The following is a 27,012-nucleotide window of genomic DNA, read 5'->3' as shown; positions in this document are numbered from 1 at the left end:
GGTGCTCCAGAAATTGCGGGAAAATCATCTGTTCGCCAAATTGGGAAAAAGTCAATTTCATTCTGAATACATCAAGTTTTTAGGATTTATTATTTCTCCAAAGGGGTTAGAAATGAATCCTCGGAAGGTTCGGGTAATATTAGATTGGCCCTCACCCACTAAGGTGAAAGAGGTCCAGAGTTTTGTGCGGTTTGCCAATTTTTATCAGAGGTTTATAGAAGGATTCTCACAAATAGCTTCTCCAATTACCAAATTGCTCAAAAAGGAGTGAAGTTTGTTTGGAGCTCAGAGGCAGAAAAATCTTTTCAATTGCTAAAGGCTCGTTTTGTGTCTAGTCCAATTTTGATTCACCCTGATCCTGCGAAGCCTTTTTTTGTTGAGGCAGACGCTTCGAACCTAGCTATGGGGGCGGTTTTGTTGCAAAGGCTTGCTGTGATTGGACAGTTACACCCTGTGGCTTTCTTTTCTAAGAAATTTTTACCAGCAGAAGTCACACTATTTCTGATCGAGAACTTTTGGCCATAAAATCAGCATTTGAGGAGTGGCGACATAATTTGTTGGGAGCTAGACACACGGTTACGGTTTTAACCGACCATCGCAATCTGCTATTTTTAAAATCTGCAAAAACCTTGACTCCTAGACAGTTGAGGTGGTCCTTGTTTTTCGCAGATTACGATTTTGTTGTTACTTTCAAGCCTGGGAAACTTAACGGTAAGGTGGATGCCTTGTCTCGCCAATTCCCGGGAAGCGAATCTTTGAGAATTGACTGCAATCCTGTACCACTGATTGCTCCGGAACGGTTCGTGGCTGCTGGAACTCAAGACAAGAGAAATTTGGCAGAAATGATAAGGAAGGTAATGTCTGTAAAGCAAATGGATGGTTGGGAGCGACAAGATCCAGCTCGCTGCATTCGTAATGGTTTGCCTTATTTTTACCCTCTCTGGAGTTGAGGGAGCACGTATTAAAGGATTGCCATGAATTTCAGTTGTCAGACCATCCTGGTTTCAGAAAGACCCTTGAGTTAATCAGATGAGAGTTCTGGTGGGAAAGAATTAGAGAAAATACTTTGAATTATGTGAGGACTTGCCCGGAGAGTGCGCGAAAAGTCAAACTGTAAAGCCAATGGGTTTACTGGAGCCTCTTCCGATTCCTACTTGGCCCTGGCATACTGTAGCTTTGGATTTCATTTCTGACCTGCCTAAAGATCAGGGTTGTTATTCCATTTTGGTGGTGGTTGACCTTTTGACTAAAGAGGGACATTTTTTATTGCCTAGTAAGATCATTTCTGATAGAGGATCTCAGTTTATTTCTAGGTTTTGGATAGCGTTTTGAAACGATTGGGGATGGCGGTCAGTTTGAGAAAAATATCTGAGGTGCTATTTGAGTGAGGGTTCTGAGTGGCCGAAAGCAACACCTCCATCACGTCTTCAGGGAGGTCCAAATCCTTATACCTCATCCTTTCAGAAGCCAAGCGTGAAGGTTGAGGGATCTGACCTCGGGATGGAGAACCTGACCCCCCTCCCATGAGAGCAGATCGTCTCGGTAGGGAAGACGACGTGGAGGGCAGATGGACAAGTCGAGAAGATCCGGGTACTTCGTCCTCCGGGCCCATGCCGGAGCAATGAGGATCATCCGGGAACCGAACCTCTGACCTCCGCAGCACTTGCGGGATGACGGGGACTGGAGGAAACGCGTGCAGCAGTGGGAAGGACCACTCCACCACAAACGCGTCTCCTAAGGCTCCTCTTGGAGGAAATTCCAGCGAGCAGAACCTTTCATACTTCCGGTTGACACTGGAGGCGAAGAGATCCACTTGAGGGGTCCCCCAAAGGGCGAAGATCTCCAGGAGAATCTCCTGAGCCAACTCCCACTCGTGAGAGATCGCGCTCTGCCTGCTCAGAGCGTCCGCCGTCTCGTTTCCATCTCCGGCCAGATGAAATGCCGAGATCGAAATTTCCTGCTGGATGGCCCAAAACCAGAGCTGCATCGCCTCCTTGCACAGAGGAAGTGACCCTGCCCCTTCCTTTTTGTTGAGGTAGTGTATGGCCACTGTGTTGTCCGGAATCAGGACATTCTTTCCTTGCACAGTTGGCAGAAAAGCCTTCAGGGCAAGCCTGACGGTCCTCAGCTCCAACAGATTGATATGGAGTCTGGACTCCGACGGAGACCAACGACCGCTGACTGTCAACTCGTTGGCATGAGCTCCCCATCCCATGAGGGATGCGTCCGTCACGATCGTCACCTCCGGCCAGGGTAGCCAAAATGGAGCCCCCCTCATCAGAGTGCCTTTGTCGGCCCACCACAGAAGGTCCTGAGCGACTGAGGGCGGCACCTGAACGGGGTCCGACATCCTGCCGGAGGACTGTGACCACTGCATCTTGAGAGCCCATTTCAGAGATCTCATCCGCAGCCTGGCCTCTGGCACCAGAAGAATGCAGGATGCCATGACACCGAGCAACCTCAAGAGCTCGAACGCTGGGAGACTCTGGGCATGTTGAAACTTGTGTACCATCTGCTGAATGTGATGAGCCCTCACCTGGGGAGGAAAACACTGCCCCAGGGATGTGTCGAGCACTGCTACGATCTACTGGAGCCGCTGAGTTGGCATCAGGTGGGACTTCTTTAAGTTAAGGGAGAAGCCCAGCTTGTGAAGGGAGTGGCAGATGACGGACAGATGATCCAGGACTTGCTCGGGAGAGCGTGCCCTGATCAAACAATCGTCTAGGTAGGGGTAGACGTGAATCCCCCCTTTCCTGAGTTACGCTGCCACCACCACCACCATGAGCTTGGTGAAAACCCTCGGGCGGAGGTCAATCCGAACGGCAGGACCCGAAACTGAAAGTGTGAGTCGCCAACCGCAAACCTCAGGTACTTTTTGTGCTTCGGATGGATCGGCACATGAAAGTAAGCATCCTTGAGGTCGAGAGACACCAACCAGTCCTGAAGTTGAAGGGCCTGGAGGACTTGAGAAAGAGTAACCATCTTGAACTTGTCCTTCCTGAGGAGCTTGTGCAAACCGCGCAAGTCCATGATGTGTTTCAATCCCCAGTCTTTCTTTGAAATCAAAAAATAAGGGGAATACCATCCCTTGTTCCTCTCCGCTACAGGCACCAATTCTATGGCGCCTTTCTCCAGCAGGGCTTGTATTTCCTGCGCAAGGAGCGGATCCGGACTCTTTAAAGAGAGATTCCCTGGTAGATTGTCGTGAGGCCTCTGCCGGAAAGGAAGACATTAGCCGTGGGCTATGATCTCCAGAACCCACACATCTGAAGTAATGGCTCGCCATTCTACAAGATGCTGCACCAGCCTTCCCCCAACCGGAGAACCATGGGACATGGCCTCATGACTGAGCTGAAGCGGCTGCGGCATTGCCCGAGGGTAGAGAGGCTACTGCCCGAGCGGCCTTGGCACCTCGAGTACCCTGTTTTCCACCTCTGGCACTCCTACGGTGGCCCCTTTGACTTGCAGCTCCTCTCGATCTACTAAAGGATGAGTAATATCGAAAGGAACCTCCCCTCCATTGCTGTCCCCTAGGACGAAAAGGCAGAGGTTTGCGAGCGCTCAACGACTTCGCTGCAGCTTTGGAGGTCTACAACCTCTCAAGGCTCTCGTCAGCCTTGCTTCCAAAAAGATGTTCACCATCAAAAGGGCATGTTGAGGAGCCGGGCTTGCACATCAGGAGCAAACCTCGACTTCCGCAACCACGCAAACCTGCGTATTACAGTGCTCGCCGCCATGGACCGGCTGACACAATCTGCCATGTCCAGACCCGACTGAACGGACTCACACATGGTATCCTTGCCATCCTGCACCAAGGCAAGAAAATCATCCCGTTCCTCCCCTTCGGGAATATGATCAGCCGCTAACGAAATACAGTTCTACAGAGTGTGCGTGAAACGTGACAAGGCACACACGGAGTTGGCTGCCTGTAAAGCCATACCCCCTGAAGAAAACACTTTCTTCGCCCAGCCATCAAAGTGCTTGTCGTCCCTATCGGAAGGGATGGTAGGGTACGACGCCTGCTTTGCTGGGGCCGTAGCCGCCTGCACCACCAAACTATCCGGAGTGGGTTGCGTGGTCAAGTAGCAGTGGTCGCTACTGGCTGGACGGTATTTTCGCGGCAAAGACTTATTCACTGCCGGGAGACTCTCCGGGGCAGTCCAAGCCGCCACCACCCTTCTTTGCAAGGCCATATGGAATGGCAGTACCGGGTCAGTTGGTGGACCTTGGTCGAGGATATCCGTCAGGCCATCCTGCAGAAAATCTCCTAGTGGCGCAGACCACCCCAAGTATTCCGTTACCCTCGACATAAGGCGCCGGTACGAGGACTCGGCATGGGTGCCAGGCTCAGGCCTACAGAACTCCACCTCCGGAGAGGTGTCCAGAACACTTGTGTCGTGCAATGACTGCCGCAGGTCTTCAATCTGGCTATGCCCAGACAAAATCTCGTCAGGTAGCTCCTCAGGAACCAAACCTTCCTCGGACCCTTCATCCACCTCAGAAATAAAATCCAGAGGTTAGAATGAGGGCACAGAAAAAGGGACAGACATTTTTAGCCTTGGCCAGAGCTTTTCTAGGGGGTTCCACCGTGCCATGGGGTACCTCCGACAAAGCAGCCTCGAAAGGAGTCGACGGAATCGGCGTCGACAACTTCGACGGCGTCGACACAGTCCTCAAGGGCGTAGCCCCGAGCGTGTCCTTCGACAGCCTGGGCGCCGATGGCGTTGACGGCTTCCTCGGAGGCGGAGCCTGGAGAGAGTCCCTCGACGACCTTGGCGCCAAAGGCATTGATGTCTTCCTCAAAGACTTCACAGACTCCGACAGTTTCAAGGGCGTCGATGACCGGGACCTGGAACGGGCATGCCTAGAGCGACCAGCCTTGTCCGACCAGGACCTCGAAGGCGCCCGGCGGTCGCGACGACCGCTCTAGCCCGAAGGCACACGAGTGGCGTCTCTAGCACGCTCATGCCCGGCGTATTTCGACGGCGCGGACGGAACGGAGCCCTGCGACTGAAAAATCGTCATCATCTCCTGCCGGAACTAATCCCATTCCTCAGGAGTGGAATGCTTGTTGGGACAGGCAGAGTCCTCGGATGAGGACGGGGAAGGCAACCTGTGATGGCGCTTCCGTGAGTACCTCGAGGAGGCAGAGGAATGGCGAGACCACTCCTGGACCAACACTCCCCGAACTCACGACGACGATGCAGAGAGTCGCCCCTCGAATCGTCCGTCGAAAGTCCAGTGGATCGCAACTTCCGGGGCTTGGCTACCTTACCCACCGACAGCTTCTTCTTACGCTCCCGCAAGGCCTTCGATGTAAGCGACTGGCAGTCGACACAGTCATCCGTATCGTGGTCCTCCCAGAGGCAAGCGTTGTGCGTGTCCGTCAACGACATCTTGGACCCGCAAACCCGACACTTCTTAAAACCCGACCGCAGGGTGGAAGAAGCCAAAGACATCATTGTTAATACACAAACAAACAGGTTCGAAGAACCTAAAGAACAGGATTCAGTAGAACCGAGGCGCGCCGAGATCTCCGAAGCGAACACGTTGGCGGAAAAAACAGAACTGAGGCTACGGGCGTCGTGCGTCCTACTTGTAACATCCGGTGACGTCGGCTCAACGGAGGCCCTCGAGGACAGCGTATAGACATCATCGATGCAGGACGCAGACAATTTTCCGAAGCAGCACAGCTGTGGTGATTACTGTCATAGATATGGAATACGTCGGAGGACCCAATCCCCTCGAAATTGCTTTACTTGACTGGGCACTAGACTTGACTTCTTTACGTTTATAGACAGCAGATTGATTGTTTGCTGCTTGTTTTGAAGGCACCTCTATGGAGAGTCCCCCGTAATTAGCCAGTCTTCCAAGTAAGGGTACATTGGAATGGACTGCCTTTGCAAGTGTGTGGCCACCACTGCTAGGACCTTCGGGAATACCCAGGGGGCTGATGAAATGCTGAATGGTAGCACAATTTAGTGAGCGTTTTGGCTTTGAATGTTAGAGGGAGAATCAAGCCTGTAGACTTACCTCCTTCAACACCGAGTGAAGCTGCAGAACCAAAGTGACTCTACAGTTACACTCAACAACCCTATACCAAAAAGGGAGAGTAGAGGAATAGGAGTTTCATTTATGTAGCCTTTGTTAGAATGAAAAGACATGTCAGGTAATATCAAATAAGGAACACATGTATGGTTTCATATTTGCCTATCGCAACAGGCTATATATTCCCATAGACTCACCTTAAGGGATACCTCAGATTCCACCCCATGCCGCCTCCTTGCAATTTGTGCCACTTCCTTCTCAATGTTCTCTTGACTTGTCCCTTTCACATCAATGTATTCACAGTCTGAGCTTGCGTAATGGCATGAAATTGCCTGTAATGACAGTTACGTATTTATTCAGAAGAGGTTTTCCAGAGGGGTGTCAAATTTCCACATAAAGAAACTGCGCAAAAACCATGACAAAAAAAGTAGGAGTAGGTCATAACATCAATCATTTAGATAGTCCAAAAAATCATTTGCAATTCCTGTCCAAATAAATACAGGTTATTTCAATTTACAGAGAATATCTCAAAGTGGTGTAATACAAATTGTGATTGCATTTTGAAGGCAATCAGTAAAAATTACTCTGTTTTGTAAAGTGGCTCCTTCAAAATGATGAGGTGTGGGTCGGGAGGATGAAGAGGAGGCTGTCATGGGTATAATTTGTCACTTTAGTGAATGCACTGCACAATAGAAACAGTATAAAATAAATATTGCTAAAATATTTATGAACAGGAGCTGAAAGAAAATGTTTTAGGCACAAGCAGAAAATAAAAGGATGATAAAACCGGTTTGAGGTTACTGGCTCCAGTGTTTTGAAGTGCGATTGAGCAAAAATGAGACTGAGCACTGGAGAGGATTGGGGCGGGGTGTGCGTTTAGCAACTGCTAATAGAAAATGAGATTGGGAACGAAGAAAGTGAGACGGTCGAAAGAGCTAACCAACAAATGAAGAAGAATAAGGAGAGCCAGGCCGTAAATGCACAAAGACAATACATGCAATTAATTCATGGAATGATGTGAGGAAAGACAGAAAAGAACACGAGAAAAGTTGTACACAGGCTAAGAAGAGCGAGTTGATAGGCATGAAAACTAATAGAAAGAGCTGAGCAATTGCTGTTTAAGTATGGGGAAATAAATAAGAACTTGACCTGTGTGAAATAGCAATTGAACACTGCAAGTTTGGCTTTGGGAAGGAAGACCCTTCAGTAAAGGAGATAGATTAGTATTTTTTACTTGAGGTCACTGATGAGCTATTCCTAGCGGTGCTAGATTAAAAATAATTCCCCTAGCCATAGAAATATCTTGAAAAGCCAAATTAATTAGACCTGATCTCCTTGTGAGTGGGCCGGGCCATACCAAGGCAACCAACTAGGGTGTATCCTACACATTTTACTTTATTTAAGATTCCTGGCTGCCACAGATGAAGTCCCTTTGTGTTCCTCAAAAGGTGAGATCAAAACCATGGAGGTGTACTGTATTTTGAAGATCTCGGTACACACCATTTTGAAGCAACTCCCAGCCTTGATGTATGCAATGTGTCGTGCAAGTATTAGAGGACATCAAATGTAATTTAGCTGAACCTTGCATAGTGGGACTTCTACTAAGTCTGTACTAAAAATGGTGGTCTCTTGGCACTCAGTCTGTTCCTATAACCTCTCACTTCCATATAGAACTGAGTGGTGAGGTGCAAAACCTGACATGTTAATGCATGCAGGAATCAGATCGTCTTAGAGGGCGATCTGGCACGGAAGCCATGTTTGGGGGCCACAGAGGAGCAGGGAAGAAAGTAGGGTGCATGGGTGAAAAATGTAAATGCCTTGTCAAGCAGGGAGAAAGAGTAGAAACAGGCCAAGGAGGAGGCTCGTACAGTAGTCAAGGCAACTGATAACCAAGGATCTTAGTATGAGGATCTTGGTGGAGTTGCAACTAAGATGGGGATTGATTTTCCGGGTATCAAATAAATTAATCCTGGCTGGAGTCAAAGCCGAGGTAATAAAGTGATGAAGGTTAAGGTCAATGTCCAAGAGGACCCCAGGTTTGCATGCCTTAGTGAGGGGGGAATCAGGGGTGGGGCAGGGTGCAGCATGAGATAAAGTTCCATTCGGTTGTTGACAGCAGTGAGGCAAGCTGAAATGCGAACAGAGTAGTTGAGAGTAAAAGTAGAAAAGGATAACATGACATCTATTTGGATGAATTGGAAGCATCAGTATAGAGATGAGGACAGCATGCAAAAACTAGCCTTTCTAAGAATTCACCATAGGCGTCCACAAATAGATTAGTACAGTGCTTGTGGAGGGAAAGGAAAATATATGGACCCTGCTCGTTCCTGCTCACTGGGTCCTGCAAGGTTCAGAAGAACTATAAGAGCTGCAGTGTAGAAGAGTAGCAGACCTCAAAAGAATTTTCAGTAGCGGAGCCGCTTGGCAAATATTTCCAAGATGAAGGATGCATGTTTTGCAACTACAGCTAGTTGAGCAACATGATGGCCAACTAGCAAAGGCTGGGCAGACGAAACAAATGAAGCGGGCCTACCCAATCAGAAGACGCACCGCTTACACAGATCACCACACTCAGAATTATTACCTGACTGGGGCCTAACCCTGTCACTCTATACAAGGTGAATGGAGTGAAGAGGATGTGAGGGAGTTTAACTTGTCAGAGTGCAGAAGAGCAGGCGCAGATTAGACTGTGGTAGAATGATGAGTAGGTGAAGGAGAATAGAGGGGATGGTAGAGAATGGAAGAAGTAAGTTGAGGATGTGAAAGCTGAGAGAGGAAGAGTAGTAGAAGAAGCAACAGCAAACAAGACATCCTTAAGATGTGGGACCCTGAAAAGGATCCTTGCTTAGTGGATTCTGAATCCAATAACCAAGCTTAGCTCCGGTTGGGGAAGCAGGCTTGCAACTGCCCCAGAAGGAAGAGAGAGACATTCCCTGTGATTCAAACAGCAAGACAATTTGCTGTCCAACCCGCAAGAGGATAAGAGTACCAGGTGGGGGTACCTGGTAGAAGAGCTCAGGAGAACCAATGAGTGCTCCTGACAACTTCAGCAACAGCACAGAAAGTCTCAACCAAAGTCGAGAATTGGTGGCAGAAGCGTTATGCATCTCAAAGACTGCGACTCAATGTTTTTCCAGCATTGTTGTGGCTGGGAACAATGGGTGGGAGAGGGGAATTGGAGACCATGTTCCTGAAGATGTTTGGGTGGGACAGACCTGAATCCTAACCTGATCGATTCGGAAATTCAATAAACCTCAATTTTTAACTTTTACAGGCTCTTGAGCCTTCCATTGAGCCATTGTCCATGGCACCACGCATACACACACATACACACACACACTATTGTTTAGGCCACTATGCACAGCATGTGAATCTAGAACAGATTTACGTTGCAAACACTGGGTTTTGATAAGACTGATGAGGCAGGAAAATCACTATCAATAAGATCACTGGGGAATCTGATCAAGGGGATGAAGAACAGAGGGCTCTCTGTGATGCTTGTTTAGTTGTTAGAGCACAGGTGTTGCAGTTCTGTTGCAGGTGTTGAATGACAAACTGAATGTGTGTAACATGAGCCGCACCCCCATTGCCAAGTGGCTGGTGTTACCATAGTAGGCGCACTATGGCTTTGCAAGATTTTGGTCATGCAGTTGTGAGGCATGCACTACAGGATAAAGTGCCCAGACGTAGTTATTTGTTTCACTGATGGCAGTGCCTGTTGACTCTCTGCTCATGACTTTGCCTCCCACATCTCCTCTCAGATCACCAAGATATGACACTTTGTCCACCATTCTGCCGGTCATAGCTCCTCCCTCCTTATCCATAGCTCTCACTCCCACCCTCAACACTATCCCACTTTACCCCCATCTTCCCTACTTAACATCTACCTATCCTTTGCTATGATCAGTAAAGGGCAGTATGGAGAGTGTGTGGGGATGGGGACCAAAATGGTGGAGCTATTCTTGTCAGGCAGGAGGGGAGAGAAGATGGGGGTAGGGTTCGAGTGTCCTGGTCTTTACGGGTCAGATTGGGAACAGGGGAGAGTAGCCCTGGGCCGGACTGCTCAGCACTTAGGATGTTGTCTTAGGTAGTGACCAACTGAAATAAGTTGAGTCAATAGGCCTATAGCGACTGGCCACACACACAGGGAGGTAACAGTTCAACTCAGAAGTGATTCATTGCTGATACTGTCTCTTACAAATCTTTGTAAGAACAGCTCATAATTTGTGATAGAGTCACCTACATTATTATTGTGGATCAACCACAAGGAGATCCAAGAACACTTCTGAGAAAAGTCTATATTTTCGCACTCAACTTGTCCGTCCTCTCAAATTCTATTCTCCCGAAAGGACACTTGAACCTCGAAACTTTATTGTACTCCATCTCCAGTTTTAAAGGCCAGTGCCTGGATCTGAATGCACTCATGGTCTACTACTCTGTAGCCCCACCAGCTAACCTTTAGTCCCGTCTGATCGCCATCACCAAACAGTAAGCCCATTTCTATATAGGTATTAACCTCACTGAGAAATAATCACCTTTTGCACTGCTTGCCACCCCAAAACAAATGTAAACCTTCTGGCATGCCTCCCTTTCTTTCCAATGTACAGTTCCTCCTCTCCTCCTTAAAGCCGGTGCTTCTTCCACTAACACTGCCTTCCCCAGCTTCCAATACTTAGTATAGGACTCCTCTCACTTCTGTAAGGAAGGCCTGGTATCAACAGTAAGACAGACACAAATGACCACAGTTCAAGGGTGTTTCATGAGCTTCAGAAAAGGGTTGGAAAACGCCCATCTAATGCTAAATTTACAGATGGGAGCAAGCTATGACCATCAAATAATAATAACTTGGTCCTAGTGGTGTATAGTCAAAATAAAAGGGCTGATACTAAAACCTATTGCCAATCCTTACCTCCAAATACAAATAGTGTGAGAAACAATGTTATGAAAAGAAACAAGTGTTCACAAAATGATATGTCAGGATGTTCAGGCCGTTGGCCTCCCTTCCCCATGTTTTCACAGGGCGGTTCACTCGACCTTAGCACAGTCTCTTGCTTCTCTAGCACAAGGACACAGTTCAATCATTCGCATCAGGGCCTTTTGTGGCCAAGTCTCTCTGCCTTTCTCTGTCTCTTCCTTCAGATGACCTGATGCATCAAATAAACTAAAGTGATTTTCCCCTTTGATTTCACAAGTATTCACTTTCTTAGGCGATTTACCATCCCCCTACCCCCCTGGACCTCCTTCAGCCGGGCTCAGATACTCTTTATACAATGTTGGAACAATATTCTTTCTCGGGGGACTCACGGTTCACCCCGGATCCCCCTCAACCGGGCTCAGATCCATTTTAACACAATTAGGCTCCCTCCGACGGGCTCAGACCAACTTCATTTACTTTCTTTATATTCTTACTATCGAAGACTTTCAAATGTGCCCAGGGTTTTGCTTGACCTGTTTCAGCTTTGATTTCAGGTCTTACGTTTCTTATTCTAGAAGGCTCATGAAACTAACAGTCTTTCTCTGAAAAAGTCAAGGGCACTTCCCTGCTTGCAACCCTCTTCGGGCTTGCCGTCATTTTGCTTGTATTAAACTGTCATCTTTTATCCGTGTGAGGAAGTGTGATGGAAGTCAGGTGTGTGTGTGTGTGTAATGATCAGTAATTACCCGACTCTGCCTGACCATTGTATTGGGACATGTCAGGTAAACAGCTCTGGTGTTAGTCCGTTTTCTCTCACAATGAGCTGTCCAGAAGAAAGTGTTTTTGTTGGAAAAGGGTGGGCGGAGAGAGGGAGTTTTAGGTTCCTAAGTATCCTACCTGGTAGGATTGGGTAAAGGTCTTATAGGGAAGGGGATACTGCGTATTGCCATCCGGTGTCCCACTTCCACTCCCCGAAGACCCCTCACCCAGGTGATCCTCCCGCACCGTCCACCCCCAGGAACTGGATCCAAAAGCGATGGCCATGGTCTGGCCACCTGTATGACAGATCCCCGGGGACTAGCGGTGAGACACCTTCAAGTTTCTCACACTTCCCACTGCTAACTTTCACCACTAAGTCTCAGCATTCTCAATCATGGCTCACCTTCGTATGCTGTCTGCGCACAGACATGCATCGACTTCTGTGCAAATGGAGGTGTATGAGGACCTGCAACTCTACTTCTCTGCCCTAAACTCTCACAAGTCCTCTCTTGATGGAACAAAAATGGAATTCTACCTCACCCTCCAACCATCCTCACCGGCTATAGCGCCCCCTATTCTCACTCCTAAACCGACAACCATCAACTCCTACCTGGCATCTCGCCAATTCTGTCTCCTGGAACAACACCTCTTGACTAATTTCCTTAACTGTTGGTGTTCTACATGGCTCTGTCTTGGGTCCCCTCCTCTTTACACGCTACACCTCTGCTGTTGGGGCATTCATCTCCTCCTTTGGGTTCTCGTACCAACTCTTTGCGGATGACACTCAAATCATCTGGTTTCCTCTCCTCTGATCTCTCTATCAAAATGTCCAACTGTCTCCCTGCCATTAAACATTGGATGGCTTTGCACTCGCTGATGATTAAAGTTGTGCCTATCGTGTTCCTACGAGCCACTCTCCTTTACTCTGCAATGGTGGCTCACCACATACTCCTACGTCCCATTCCCTTTGCTCCATCCTGTATGGGCGTCCCTCGCTAGGGACGGGAAGGGAACCTTTTTCAGCAGGAAAATAACACTTTCCCTTTGAATGTATACGCGTGTGGCCCTGGGAGCATGTGCTCCGGTAACCCTGCTGCCACCCCTCAGTCCTAGTCCATATTCCTCTTTCCGCCATACGTCCCACCGTCTTTCCCCCTAATAAAGAGCAGAGATGTTGAGCAGTTTAATACAGCAGGCACATCACAGGGGACTGAGGTGTTGCACCGGTGGGTGGGGTTAATGGATGGCATGCTCCCAGGACTGCACCCCCGTGCTAGTATAAGTGAAAGTGTTATTTTTCTGGTGAAAAGGGTTCAGTTCCTGTCCCTAGCGAGGGACGCCCATACAGGATGGAGGAAAGGGGATTATGGACTAGGAATACGTTAGTCACTCCGGTGAGTAACACTTAATATCTCCTGAATATTAGAAAAATTAGGCATCACCTTCCTTTCAACACTGCCAAGCGTCTCTTAACCGCTCTTATTGTCTCTAAACTGGACTACTGTGCCAGAATCCTCTTTGGTCTCCTCAACTGTGCTTCCTGTTCCCTCGCTGACGATGCAAAACGGGGCCAGATTAAAAGGTCTTCTCCCGATTGACAAAGCTATCCACGGTAGGGCACCACTATATCAATCCTCCTCTGTCCAACTCTACAAGCCTTCTCCTAATCTCTGCTCTACCTCCTCGACTACCCTTGTGGCACCTAGTCTTCCCTGCTCTTTCTTTTCTTGCTGCACTTGCATGGAATGGTCTTCCCCTGGACCAGTTCACACAACCATGTTCTTTCAAAACCAAACTAAAAGCCTATCTCTTCGCCTCCAAGCTACCCTCTTAACCTACCTCACATCTGCTTTCTAGCTAACATTTTCCCCTTGCCTCCAACCTGCCCCTGTCCCTCACTTTCTCTGCCTCCACCATAGTCACACCCCAAACACAGCTGGCCTTACCACCTTCTACACTTAAAAATGTGTAATGTTGATTGTCCTTAATCTTTATAAATCCACCCATTTATTGACCCCGGTGACTGTTACATACACTCACCTCCACAACCTAGTCAGAATGTCACTCAAACTCACCCCATTGTAAAAGGCTGACTGCTTCCCATCAAATCTTATTTCTGTGTTCAAAAGATCATTGTTCCTTCCTGTATATAAATAAATAAGATCTCAAGGAATCACTCAGAGCTAAATGCTCATCAGTTAGCCTTTTAGTCCTGTCTGGTCACCACTTCCAAACGATAAGCCGTATACAAGTATTAACCTCATTGAGTGTCGTGATCCGACCCCATATACGGCCACCTGGAAAATCCCTTGGCGTCTTGGTTAACACCGAAAGCGCGGCGGTTCCGTGCGGACTACAGCGTCCAACATTCTGCGTTTGTGCCCGAATCGGACACTGTGGTCACGTGACACGCACGGACCGTTTTGTCGCATCCGTACGCGGATAGTCTACTTATTCCAGCATCTCACACGGATCGGGTGCTCCTTAACTGAGTATTATTACCAGTTTCGTAGCGTTTGTATCCTGATATTCCTTCGTCTTGAATCCTGTCTTTGACTTCTTGACCTGCTACTACGGGCTACTCTTTTGGATTGCCCTTGATTTCTGGTGCCTGGTTCCTTTGGATTGATTCCCGATACCCCTGACGCTGCATACGTTTACTCGGATTTCCTTTTGCTTAGTGTCTGGTTACGTTGCTATCTCGGATCCCTGCAACCTGGTTTGATCGCTCCTGAAACTTGGTAAAGTACTTCCTGATTTCCGATTGGACCCCTTTTTTGCCTACCTTTATTTCCTCTCTTTCAATCTCATTTCCTTCGCCTCCTATCCTTGCTTTTACCCCTCCTCCACACCCCCATACACGGACTCACTTACCTACTAATTGGGACGCTTTGCTGAATTCCAAGGATCATTCTTTTTGGACATAAGGGTGACTATTGTGGACGCTCTCCTGTTTTCTTCATTGGTCGCTCCTCCCACTAACACCGGGGCGCTGTGCAGAACGATAATGGACTGTCGTGGAATTGTTCTATTGGGATCGCAGGACTTCTTCTGGAATTTCGTTACCTTGTCTTCATTCTACTTCATCCTGTGTGGCCAAGTAGGTTTCGGGTCTTATTCTTCACGGAGCAGGTAAGAGTGGGAAATAGGGGTGATGGCTGCCAGGGCTGGTATCTTCGATCAAAGTACTGAACTGCTGTTGTTGTTTCCTCTAGCTCTGTTGCTGCTGCTCCTGCCTTTTCACTCAAGCCCCTGGTCTGTCAGGTGTTTTTTGTACTCCTTCAGACTGCGCTCTTGTGAGGAAAGTCTGGTTGCAAATTAGCTCCTGGCTAAAGAGGGGTTGTGGTAAGAACTGTCTAGGTTTTGACATTGAGAAATCATCACCTTTCGCACTGCTCTCCATTACAAAATAAAGACCTCAAGGAATCACTGAGGTAAATGCCTTGCACTGCCCCATGCATCCACAGCACTCGCCCTTCTGTCTTCTCTCAAGAGGCACATCCGTGCCATAATTAATAATATTGCCTCCTTAAGAACAATAAAAAAAGCTCACAACAGCTGGTTCATAGAAGAACTGATAACCCATCACTAGCTACTATGCCTCCACGCCCAATATTCAAAACATGTGGAATTTCCACCTACCAAAGAAAAGTCCCCAAGCTGATATATCTTTCTTTGCTTAATTACATTATTTGTGTACTGTGTCAGATGTTAGCACAATCGTGTTTTCTGTTTAATGGTGTTAGCATGGCCTCTTTTGGGATTGTGATGCTTTAAGTGCTGTGTGAGGGTGCAGGAGTAAGGCTTAGACACAAGTGTTGCATTGTTTTGGCTATAAACCTATATTCATTAAAGTAAAGGGATTGGAGAAAGGCCTTTACTATCCCTAAAACTAAAAGTGGTTTCCCTGCCTCAAAGAAACTAAGGATAACTGTCCGAATTTCCAAATGAAAATAGTCCATCACGGTCATGTCTCCAAACCCTACTTCTGACCCTGACACTAATGACTTACGCGCAAGGACTCAAAAACACCAAAGTAAACAAAGTGACAGTTCTTGGTACTTCAAAGTTCTCAAAGTCTCAAGTGTTCAAAGGAAAACAAATATTCAGTTTCTTAGCACACGATATTCCAGTTACCAGGGTTTGGCTCCTTTCCCCAGGCTTCTAATGGGTTCTGATTAGTATCTTATCTTCTCCTGTTCAGTAGTGAACAGGTTTTTCAGACCCTTATTCTCAGGTCTTCATGTGGGAGCAGGTCCGAGACTTGCAAAGCTGCATCACAAAACGCTGATTTATTCTCTTGACAAACATACTTCCTTTTGGACAGTATTTATTTTTTGTAGGGTCCCAAACCCTCTTATTTGATCCTCATGTGGGGGTGAAGACCCAGACTCGCAATGCGGCAACACCACAACTTGGTTTGCTCTCCTGCCAAGTACATGTGTCCCTTTCGTTTTGTTTCTTGTGGGTGTTCGTGTCCCAGACTACTCTGCTGCTTTCAGGGTCCCGACCCTTCTCACATGCTTTCCGGACTTCTCGCTCTGCTTCCCCAGACCTCCAGCCCTTCTCGGTATGCCAGCGTACCTTTTCTCTTGGTTTGCGTCTCCCGGGAACGGTGCTCTTCTGTGAGGGTCCAGCAGCACTTGGAGACTTGGCTTTGCTGTTCGTCGCTTTGCAGCCTATGGTGTCTTTCTAGGGAGTGGGTCCGCTCCGCGTTGCAGCTCTCCGGTTCCATCAAACATCTGATTAATGATTATTTTTCTTTGACTTTTCTTTAATGTTTTCTAGCCACATAAACGTTCCATGAAAAGCACTGAAACAAATACATTACAAACATTCTGTCACAACGAGGACAGCTTGGCAGGTCTCTCAGGAACCACAAAGTAATGTACACACCAACCGCAAAGGTATAGTTCTACAAACAATAATGAAACTACTGTGCAAATGTTTCCTGGAGGCAGGAAGGCTACTGGACACGCCCTCTCAGTAGTATGATTACTTTCCGAGAGCGAAAGGGGAAAACAAAGAAAGGATTAGACACAAGGAGATGCCAAACCTGACACTTTGAACACTATGTTACCTAGGGCCCCCAGGAAGTCAGCCTTGAAGGTACTGGAAATTCTGTGTTAACGATATGGTGTTAAGCAAAAAATATAGGAAGTATCCTGGAAAGGGTTCCCGGGATACAGGGCCAGGTTTGCATGGAGCCTGGTGGATGGGTTTCCCAGGATGACCTTTATCAGATATCAGGAAGAAAAGGACACAGCAATAAAAGAAATCCCACAAATTACCTAATAACTTAACAGCTCTTCAGAACAAACGTTACCTGGAGTAATGTCTGCGAGAACACGTTGATGTGTGTCTCATTGAGCTGTGTCTCCCATCACTGAATCCGCTAGGCGTGACGCATCTGATTCAAGGAAGGGACCCAGCTTGTTACGCCGCTGCCAGCTTCCGCATCAATTCTGCCGTGGTTGTCTACGGACATAGCTCTCAACTCACACGCTTTTGGCGGGTGTCACCTGCCCTGTAAAGGGCTGACTCACCTGCCAAGCCTCCTGCACGCCCATTAATTCCAATGGGCGTCTCACTCGCCAAAAACAAAATCTGGTGATTTCACCCGCCTTTGTAACAGAAATGGTTGAGAGGTATGTACGGAGATGCTGCCCCACCCTCCACAATAAGTGGTGTGCTGGAAGCCCCCCATAGTGGAACCTAGTACAAGTATTCAAACATGTGGCAAATGGTTCTCAACATGCTTTGTCGCAGTTGGATGACAAAGTGCTGCATGAAATGCCGTTATTGCCACTTGAACATGATGATAGGCACACATCAGTGCCATCTTCCGTCCTTGGAATGATTTGCATTTCACACGTTTTTAATATGCCAAACTTTATTACCATGTCTAATATTTCTTATCAGTTTTTGAGAACTTTGTAGGTTGTCTAGCTAGAGGTTTCATCTCTTTGTCTTATTGTATGGTCCAAAGTTTCTAGGTACACTTTTTCCACTTTGAACATTTTCAGTATACATGTAGCTTCTTTGGGAGTTTATTTTGCTATTTTTCTTCTTTCTCTAGTCATGCTCATTGCAAAAATGTTTGCATTAATGCCAAATCCCAAAACATTCTTTGGGTATTTTCATTTCTGTTTTTGTTCTTTTATCTGCTTCTGCCAGGTTAAATATTGTTTCATTGGTGGTAAAGTTTAATTCTCAAATTAAAAGAACTGTATCTGTGGTAACTTTTAGGGTGTTAAAGTGAAGAGAAGTATTTTTTATCAATGAGTTTGCTGAAGCTCCAAAATGTTCTGAATCTTTCTGAAATAGACCACGTACCTAGCCACAACTAACCTTTTCAATCCAAAATTCGCAGTAGGCGCAATTGTTTCCAAACATCTGTATGTCTCCCGCCAGTGGAAGATAAACTATTGCCAATGAAAGATCAACACAGATGATGTGAGCCTGTGTCAGGAAACGACGGCACCCTTGGTCGTTATGGCAGCGTGGGAAGAGAGCTTTGATATGTGCCCTCTTGGCCTTCCCAAGATGGCACTCACATGTTCTGTCACAAGGTGGAATAGGCACTGTTTCAGTTGTTTCCAAGATGGCGCCTTCGTACTTCGATGCGTTCAGGAAACTGAACGCTACATTCATCCACAAGGAAAATATTGCAGACAGCCAGTCACAGCTGTGCGTCGTTGTGCTCTGATGAGCTTTTCATTTCTGTCTGCCCCTATTCCGTCCTCGCTGTTTCTCCTTACCTTGCTCTTTCCTAAGCTTGTTGATGCCTTCTGTCCTTCATATGTTACACTCGTGCTGTTCCGCTGGGCTTACCTGCTCCAGCTATGCAGTTCAACATTCAGCTGAGTGTCTACACCACAATCCAGCCATCAAGGGTTTTTCTTCACCGGGGAAGTTTTCACTTGAGTGTTTTCCTTTTGGGTACATAACCCTCCTGCTGTTTTCCTGGGGGTCTGACATCCTTTGGGAGATATTCACATTTTCTGTGTTGTCGCAAGTCATCCGGTCAGTGCTCGCTTTTATTGATTTTTGATAGCCTGTTAAGAGTCACTATGTGGCATCTTGGGTACATGTACTATGTAAAGTGCTCACTACTGGAATTTACAAGAGAGCATTATATTATGTCATTTGATCCTTCTAGACTCTACAGGCGTCGGCTGTAGTCCAAGTTAAAACTGCTTGAACCTAGTTATTTGTAACCCGGCTAGTAGAGGCTATGTGCTTGTCCCCTAGTAGGATTTAAAAAAGGGACAGTTGAGAAAAAACAGATGAAGGGAGGAAAGAAGAAGAGACTTACAGGGGGGCTGCTTGCTGCCTCGATCAGCCCCCAGTTCCTATCTTCCATAAGTGGCACTGTGCGGCGGGTGGGGGAGAGCGTTCTAGGGGGTCAAGCTGCTGATGCAAAGGGGCACCTCGGCTAGCCAGGGGCCTTGGCAGCGGTTGGCCAACCCAGGGGCCAGACTGGATGGACCTGCAGTATCAAGGGACCAGGTAGCGTGACAGGTGCTGCCTGGGCCAAAGAAGAACATTCCAGGCAGCGTGTGGGGGCAGCCCAGACCAGGCTCCCCAGCCAAGTCCCTGATGGCGCATCTCATGGATAGCCAGGCGGGCCCTTCCAAAAGAAATTTTGTGGACTACGCATGCTAGGCGCAGCCGTCAAGATGAAGAGCAGAGAAGCCTGCTCCACCCAGGAGAGTAGAGCAATGTAGAACAAGCCTCAGATTGCCCTTACCAGCCAACCCTGGTAAGGAGGAGGAACTCTCTTGCCGCTTTGTTGAGTGTCCCGGGTGAAGGAAAACTCTGACGGCCAGTGGAGCAGCTGCATGCGTCTCATGACACATTTCAGAGGGGGTGGGTGGCCCAGAAGATCAACCAAGATGCAGGAACGCAGCGGCGTTCCCATTGTTATGGGAATGCCGCCTCAACCCAAAATGCCCAGAGTGTCAGTATCAGTTTTGCTTCAGCACTCCTGCCTTACCTGAGACTGCCGCCGACTACGGGTATCGAAGAGAAAACTTCTGTCTACAGAAGAAGCCAGGCTGTCACCCCAGTTATTAGACAGGGTTTCCAGGAAGGCTGCTTCTGAGCACAGACCGCTGAACACAGAGGGGAAACCCTCCAGGGAATAAAACTCCCCTGTGATGTAAAAATGGAATCCAACAACACTTTTAGGCAGCAGGATATCAGCAGAAGAAACTCCAATCGCAAAGTAAACCAGCACAAGCAGATATTAGGATGCAGAATGCAGATTGCAAAAGGAACGTGAAAGTACAATCAAATGCGAGAATACAGCATCAGGAAGCAGTAGGCTGGGTGGGTTGCCAGACATTTCGTCGAAAAAAATTGGTCGACCAGACAAATGGTCGAACCAATTTGGTCGAAAACCAAATGGTCGAATTTTTTTTTTATTTTAACCCTTTTTTTTTTTTTGGGGGGGGTCCCCCCAACCCCCTTTTTTTTCTCTAAAAACCCCTTTTTTAACTAAACGAAAACCCGAAAAATAAATATATAAATAAATAAAAAATTCGACCATTTGGTTTTCGACCAAATTGCAGTCGACCAGTTTTTTTTCGACGAGTTGACTGGACACCGGTTGGGTGTACTATGAAGGAACAAAGAAACAAGAAACAAGAAGATCAAAGAGGCAAGCAGAGCAAGAAACGAGAATTGTGGAAACTCACGAGGACAGTTGCGACGCGGCGATCCTCTTCCAACATCGGAAGGAAAACAAGAGTCTGGATGTCATTCCGCAGGAGTGCTGTGGAGCCAACGAGTAACAACTAGACCACTGTTAACGCCTTCCAAAGACGCTGTAGCAGGACCAGATGACGTGCCTGAACTGTGCCGCACAGGCACTCATGACACACAGGAGCGCATTGGTCAGGGGGGCGGCATCCCGGTGACAACGGGATGCTGCCCGAAATCAAGCTGGAGGCACTGGCAGTCCCCCAGCCAACGGGGCCCACCCCGAAAATTGCTCAAGTCAGCAGCAGTGAGAATGGGCGGTCCCCTACTCACGCAGGGGGCCGCCCGGTCCAGGACAATAAAAAAAAAAGAGTGGCGGCTGCATGGTGAGTGCAGGTGGCCCCACGTGGTGGACGGGGGCCACCCTGAAGAAAAAAGAGGGGCCAAGCCCCATCATTCATCTGAAGGGGACAAGCCACCAGCAAGTCACCTTCCAACCATGCGACAGCCAGCTGTTTCGTTAACCAACTTTGCAGTCACAAAGCAGTTGGCTAGCACCACCAAAGACAGACCCATGAAAGTACTGTGAAGGGGGTGACATGAATGCAGCAGTCACCCCATTGTGACATAGTATTTATACGTAGTATATATATATATATATTGTATGTTAATGTATACATGTATGGGTAGTTATAGGTATATATTTAATTACAGTTATGTAGGATAATTGTTAAGTAGGGGAAGTGTAGAAATGGGGTAAGTATTAGGGGGTATGTTAAGATTTAAAAGTTAAGTATGGGTTGGAAGTTAAATATACATATATGGCCATTCTTTTAAGAAAGCGGGTGAGGGAGGATACCCTAGCGTGAGATAGTGGGTTAGTGTGGCGGCCTGCCTCAGGCTGTCTAGTGAGATGGGAGCACCCACAGAGGCCATCCTCTGGCCTCACACTCCATGTGGGTGGTACCCAAGTTTGGCAAGTAGGGGGGTCTGTTGTGCCAGTCACCCTAAGGGTCCCTGAGACCCCTTGAACAAAGGGTGAGCCGACGTAGCAGGGCACCAGTTAGTTGGTGCTCACGCTAGGGGAATCCTAGGGACGGTAAAAGGGAATTGTGTTTTATAAATAAAGCAGGGTCCCTGTTGGGACTACGTGTACAATTCACTCTAGCGTCTTGTGTCCATTAGTGATCTAAGAATGAGTGTACCCCATCTCCTGTTTTTATTTTGAAGTGCACTGCCACTCCCTGACCGGTGGGTGTTAGGACTGATTTTTCTTTCTCTGTTCTGGGGGACAGATGTATAGACGGCCAACCTATATTGTGACAGGAACAACTCTGGGAAGCTGTAGCCAAAGCAGTTTAGGTAGCAGTAACAGGCGGTCTAGGCTAAGTTCTTCAGAGGTGGTGGGCTTGTAAGGGGTCCACAATGAGGTCACACAATGGGAATCACAGATTACACTTAGACAAATTCAATTATTTATTTATGGCCAAAACACACTACAGAAAAATGACTACTGGCAGGTAACCCTTTCACACAACACTATCAAACTAAATACATATATACATTCACTTTGTTATAGGGCATAATACATATCAGAACTCATGCAAAGGAAAGGTTAGACAAGTATTATGCACTTATGGTCCACAGAGATGATTCCCATCTTAAATTGTCCAGCCCTTTTGCCCAATAATTCAGGTTTGTTTGTTTATTTATTTATTTATATAGCGCTCCAAACCCAAAGGTGTCTGGGCGCGTTACAAGTTGCTTAGAATACGTGGTGGTTAAGATTAATTCTAAACCTTCCAGCCATCACCTCTTCGTTTTTGCTATGTCACCCCAAGTGGGACGGGTATGCCCAGACGTGGGTCCCGTGCCTGCTGGGCCTAGAGACCCAAGCTACTCCTCACTGATGAAGCCCAAAAAGGCCGAAACATGTTTGGGGATGCTTGTGGTCTCGTGCAGAGCAGTTCGGGCTGGACTGCCCCTTTTGGGGTGGGGCCAAGTCTGATTTGTATATGGTATTTCCCCTTCTGTAATGGCTTGGCAGGCGAAGAACAATGGTCTGGAGGGTTGCCCAGAGCAACGCCAGTGGTTAAGATTAATTCTAAACCTTCCAGCCATCACCTCTTTGTTTTTGCTATGTCACCCCAAGTGGGACGGGTATGCCCAGACGTGGGTCCCGTGCCTGCTGGGCCTAGAGACCCAAGCTACTCCTCACTGATGAGGCCCAAAAAAGCCGAAACATGTTTGGGGATGCTTGTGGTCTCGTGCAGAAGGGATGTGACCTAGCAGTTCGGGCTGGACTGCCCCTTTTGGGGTGGGGCCAAGTCTGATTTGCATATGGTCTTCCCCTTCTGTAATGGCTTGGCAGGCGAAGAACGATGGTCTGAAGGGTTGCCCAGAGCAACGCCAGTGGTTAAGATTAATTCTAAACCTTCCAGCCATCACCTCTTTGTTTTTGCTATGTCACCCCAAGTGGGAAGGGTATGCCCAGACGTGGGTCCCGTGGCTGCTGGGCCTAGAGACCCAAGCTACTCCTCACTGATGAGGCCCAAAAAGGCCGAAACATGTTTGGGGATGCTTGTGGTCTCGTGCAGAAGGGATGTGACCTAGCAGTTCGGGCTGGACTGCCCCTTTTGGGGTGGGGCCAAGTCTGATTTGCATATGGTCTTTCCCCTTCTGTAATGGCTTGGCAGGCGAAGAAAGATGGTCTGGAGGGTTGCACAGAGCAATGCCAGTGGTTAAGATTAATTCTAAACCTTCCAGCCATCACCTCTTTGTTTTTGCTTAGAATACGTGTTACAGGTCATAGAGGCAGTACAGGATGAAACAATTGCATGATAAAAGTTTACAACAAGAATTTGACGTTATTATACAGAGGAGTTTACATCACAAATTACAAGGCTCTACGGATAATATATTATATTGAGTTGAGATAGTAATGACATCCTGATGAAAGTTATGAATCTCAGGCAAGGAGCAAACTTTGTGATTTATTTCTAAAACTAGAGAAGGAAGGGTCTGCTCTTAGGGTCACCATAGCAGGACGACACAAACTGACTCAGCAGCTGCAGTCAGACTTTCCCTCCTATCACGGGTCCCCTCGATGCTAGGATGCCGTCATTTCACAGGAGGTAGTTTCGTAGGGCAAGCTGAGGATCCCCCAAGTGTCAGGCCGAAACTTGGTACGGTGACACCGGCAGCCCAAAAACAAAGCTCGTCAGCCACAGGACGGTTCCAGGGCACTTCAGAAGGCTTCCTTTGGTAGGGCATGAGCAGACATCGGGAATGGATGGTGTTAGGCAGAAACCTGTGCAGTTCCATCTGGGACCACTGCAAAAGATTTAAGACTACAGGTGTTTGGCAGTAAACCCACTTGGTAGCAGCCTGTACCACACAGATTCACTTGGTAGCTGTGGCTGAGCAGTCAGACTTCCCTCAAGAAGAGTTAGGCAGCATACAGAGTATTCACAATAGGTCAAGAGAACACAATAGAACAAGTAAACACTGACCAGGGCTTGGTGTAAAAGAGAATTATTTATTTAAAACCACATCTAGAAAAATACACAGGCACTAATAGTAAGCAATTAAAAAACACGGTCACTATAAGATATACACTCCCTTAAAAGAATATTAGACAAGTCTTAAGTAAAGCCCCACTTATTTTCAGACAGCGGTGAGCGCTTAACGTAGATGGCACTCTAATAATTCGTTTTAAAACGGGAGAGAAAAGCAGAGAATAAATTGAAACAGATCCCAACGCTTTTACAAGAACATAACACAAGAGGAAGGCAAAGTAAAACCGTGAAGTTAGAGTTCAATAGGCCGGATCCACTTTAAGAGGATCAAAACGAAATGTGTCCAAGGTCACACGGTTGCAGTGCACAAAAGTCTTGTAATGGTTCAAAAAGGAGTTGGACCAAAGAAAGGGACCAGTTAGAGGGTCAAGGCGGCCAGCCCAGTCCAGAAGGTTAAGGGGTTATTATTACCTTGTAGCAATCTTTAGAAAGGGAGGCCTGGCGGACACGGTACCTTAAGTGGTGAGAATACATCAGCGGGGGCAGTTGTTGCTGGCAGCGGATGCAAGTCGGTGCTTCGTCCGGGGGAAGAGAGGATCTCGTTGTGGAGGAAGACAGGAGTCTGTTGCACTGCCAGGGAAGAAACCAGCCGCGGAGTTTCTCAGGTACAAGGAGCGGTCCGTTGATTCGCGGTTCAGTGGTGAGTGGCTATCCGGCCGCCGGGGTGCTTGGCACGGGCAGTTCGACCACAAACCGGTCTGGGGTACGAAGAAAGAAGGTAAAACTGGTTGTGCCCACTAGTCAGGGGAAGAAGCCTCTCCAGCCGGGAGATCTCTGTCGTCGGGAAGTGGCGAGTCGGTTCCGCAGGGCTCCACCGGTGGTGTCGTCGTGGTAGGTCGGCTCAGCTTCTCCCTCGTCAGATTCTCAGGTCCTGTGGCGACTTCTGAAGTTCCAGTCCCCAAAGCCCTGCTTTTATCTAGCAGAGCCCCATTCACTCAGCCTAGCTGTCAATCAAACATGTTAAGTGGTGAGCCGGCTGGCTCACCACTTGTGCCAATCACACAAGAGTGCGACTTGAGCTACCAAGGTAAATCAGTCCAGGGTGCCTAAACCCCCTCCCACGCCCCTGTGGTACCCAGACAGAGTGGCACCACTTTTGGAGGCTTCAGTGGAGAAGCCCGCCAAAAAGTGGAACAAAGGGCTCGACTTGGGTTGGAGTCACAGAAGAGAACACAAACGCCATTTTAGAATCGAGTCGTGGCAAAAAATACCAACCGGCGAATTAATATTAATTAAATAAACCGGCGGTATGTTCGAGGCTATGAGAATTAAATAATTAAAGTTGGTAGCCTCGAACAATGGGAAAATCCCATAGGAAAATATTCGCGGTCGAATATAACAAGTAGTTTCCACTGCCACCACCCAAAACTCGATCAGGGGGAACGGAGACGTGCCCCCTCGACTAACAGACCCCAGGGCAATCGAATTGCCCCAACCAGTACTTCCACAATATGATGGTTTGTACTGGTTTCTGTTAATAATTTGGGACTAGTAAAGCCAATGGTGACTTTACATGCCCTGGGAGACCGTAGTCAGTCCCAGGGTATGGAGTCTATGGTGGAGTGTCACTATGACACCCCTGTGTTACTGCACGGAGGGTGCTGTGTAACACACATAGTAAAAACACATGAGACCCTATGGAGTAAAGGACCCCATAGCCCATAAAACACATTACCAGTCAAAGGAACACCATAAATCATGTCCAAGAGTGGGAGAAAGAGTCTCACTCTTGGCAGGAGGAAAAAACAAACTCCAGAAATCCAGCAAAGCTGCTGGGGGACTCACTAGGTTAGGAAATTCAGCCTAAAGAGAGAATTCTCCCTAACAGATGGTCCCTCCACTCCAAGGGTCCCAGCTACGTCCCAGGACTGCTAAAGATCACGAGCAAGACAGGACTCCTCCAGGACAGCAGCAGATGTTGGTTGCCAGGCCTCCGTCAGTCAGGTCTCAGGTTTCTTCGCAGGTCTTGCAACTGGACAGGATTCTGGGCTCCTTCAGGTTTCTCCAGGATCTCTGAAGAATGGGCGCAGGGGTCCTCTTCTTATCCTAAAAGCCAGGTAAGAGCTGAAACTCCCAATAGCGGGACTAGCCCACACACACGGAAACATTCATGCATACCACTCGGACACACCGAAACCAGTTTGTGGACTGGGATCAGACAGACCCAGCCCACATCCTGCCAGCAAACACACACAGCCCTCCAGTAGCCTGCCAAAAGCTCCTCCTTTCCCTGGCACTGGAAGTCTTTATAAGGAAGACGGCTAAAGAACAAGATGGCAAAAGAACAGGCAAATCTCGTGGCACGGCCATGTTTGACCAGTAGCCACAGTTAGTAGCCAAACACGGTAAAGCTAAAACGAAAATCCCCAAAAAGTGGGGAAAAGTCACTGCTGCCACCAGCCTATCCTTTTAGCACACCTAGAGTAACCAAAAATCCTCTGAGTGTTTGTCTAGGGCAAATCAAAAATGTTCCCCATTGTACTGCAGTGTAAGCTGCATTGTACAGTGATGAAAAGGTTACCACAAGTGATACAAAAGTAACAAAAAGTAGTAACATAGCAACACGACTAAGGGAAACAAGGTTTCCCAGTACTGACAGCCTGAAGGACATATCAGTTTTCCCATAACATATGAGCAAAAACCAGTGTAGTGAAGCTTAAGGCGTCACTGCACTGCAAAAAGTACAGATCAGATTCAAAAATCAAATCAAAAGGTTTGGGGGTTCAATAAATATGGAAGGAAAGGTGCAGTAAAGATCAATCATTCCTAACAGCGGGTCTGGGGGATGGGTTGGTGATTCCCATGGGACTGTCCGTGGATCTGGCTGAGGGGGGTGCACACCCTTGCTTGGACCAGGGCCGGAAACAGGGGCTACATATTTGTTTGCTCGCTGGTTCTGTTAGACTAACCCTGCACAGTATTCTGTGTACAGGCTCAAATCTAGGACTGTTAGGATGTTTTCTTTCTTTTTAGCCTACATCCTTCTTTCTGCTGGACATTTGGCAA

At 47.7% G+C, this 27,012-nt stretch overlaps 1 protein-coding gene across 2 annotated transcripts in view; it reads right to left on the bottom strand.

The window, feature by feature from the left end:
* LOC138513217 (phytanoyl-CoA dioxygenase, peroxisomal-like) overlaps positions 1 to 27,012 on the bottom strand; it is a 157,797-nt gene that overhangs the window by 18,800 nt on the left and 111,985 nt on the right. For both annotated transcript variants that reach the window (XM_069627871.1, XM_069627872.1), the window contains one exon: positions 6,246 to 6,380. In XM_069627871.1, the coding sequence (XP_069483972.1) occupies positions 6,246 to 6,380 (135 nt within the window). The remainder of the gene's footprint in view (positions 1 to 6,245; positions 6,381 to 27,012) is intronic.

This window comes from Ambystoma mexicanum, chromosome 12, assembly GCF_040938575.1.
Source record: "Ambystoma mexicanum isolate Mex_15411 chromosome 12, UKY_AmexF1_1, whole genome shotgun sequence".
Lineage (NCBI taxonomy): Eukaryota > Metazoa > Chordata > Amphibia > Caudata > Ambystomatidae > Ambystoma > Ambystoma mexicanum.
Note: the sequence above shows the minus strand (reverse complement) of the source record. Positions and strands in the feature narration are given on the sequence as shown.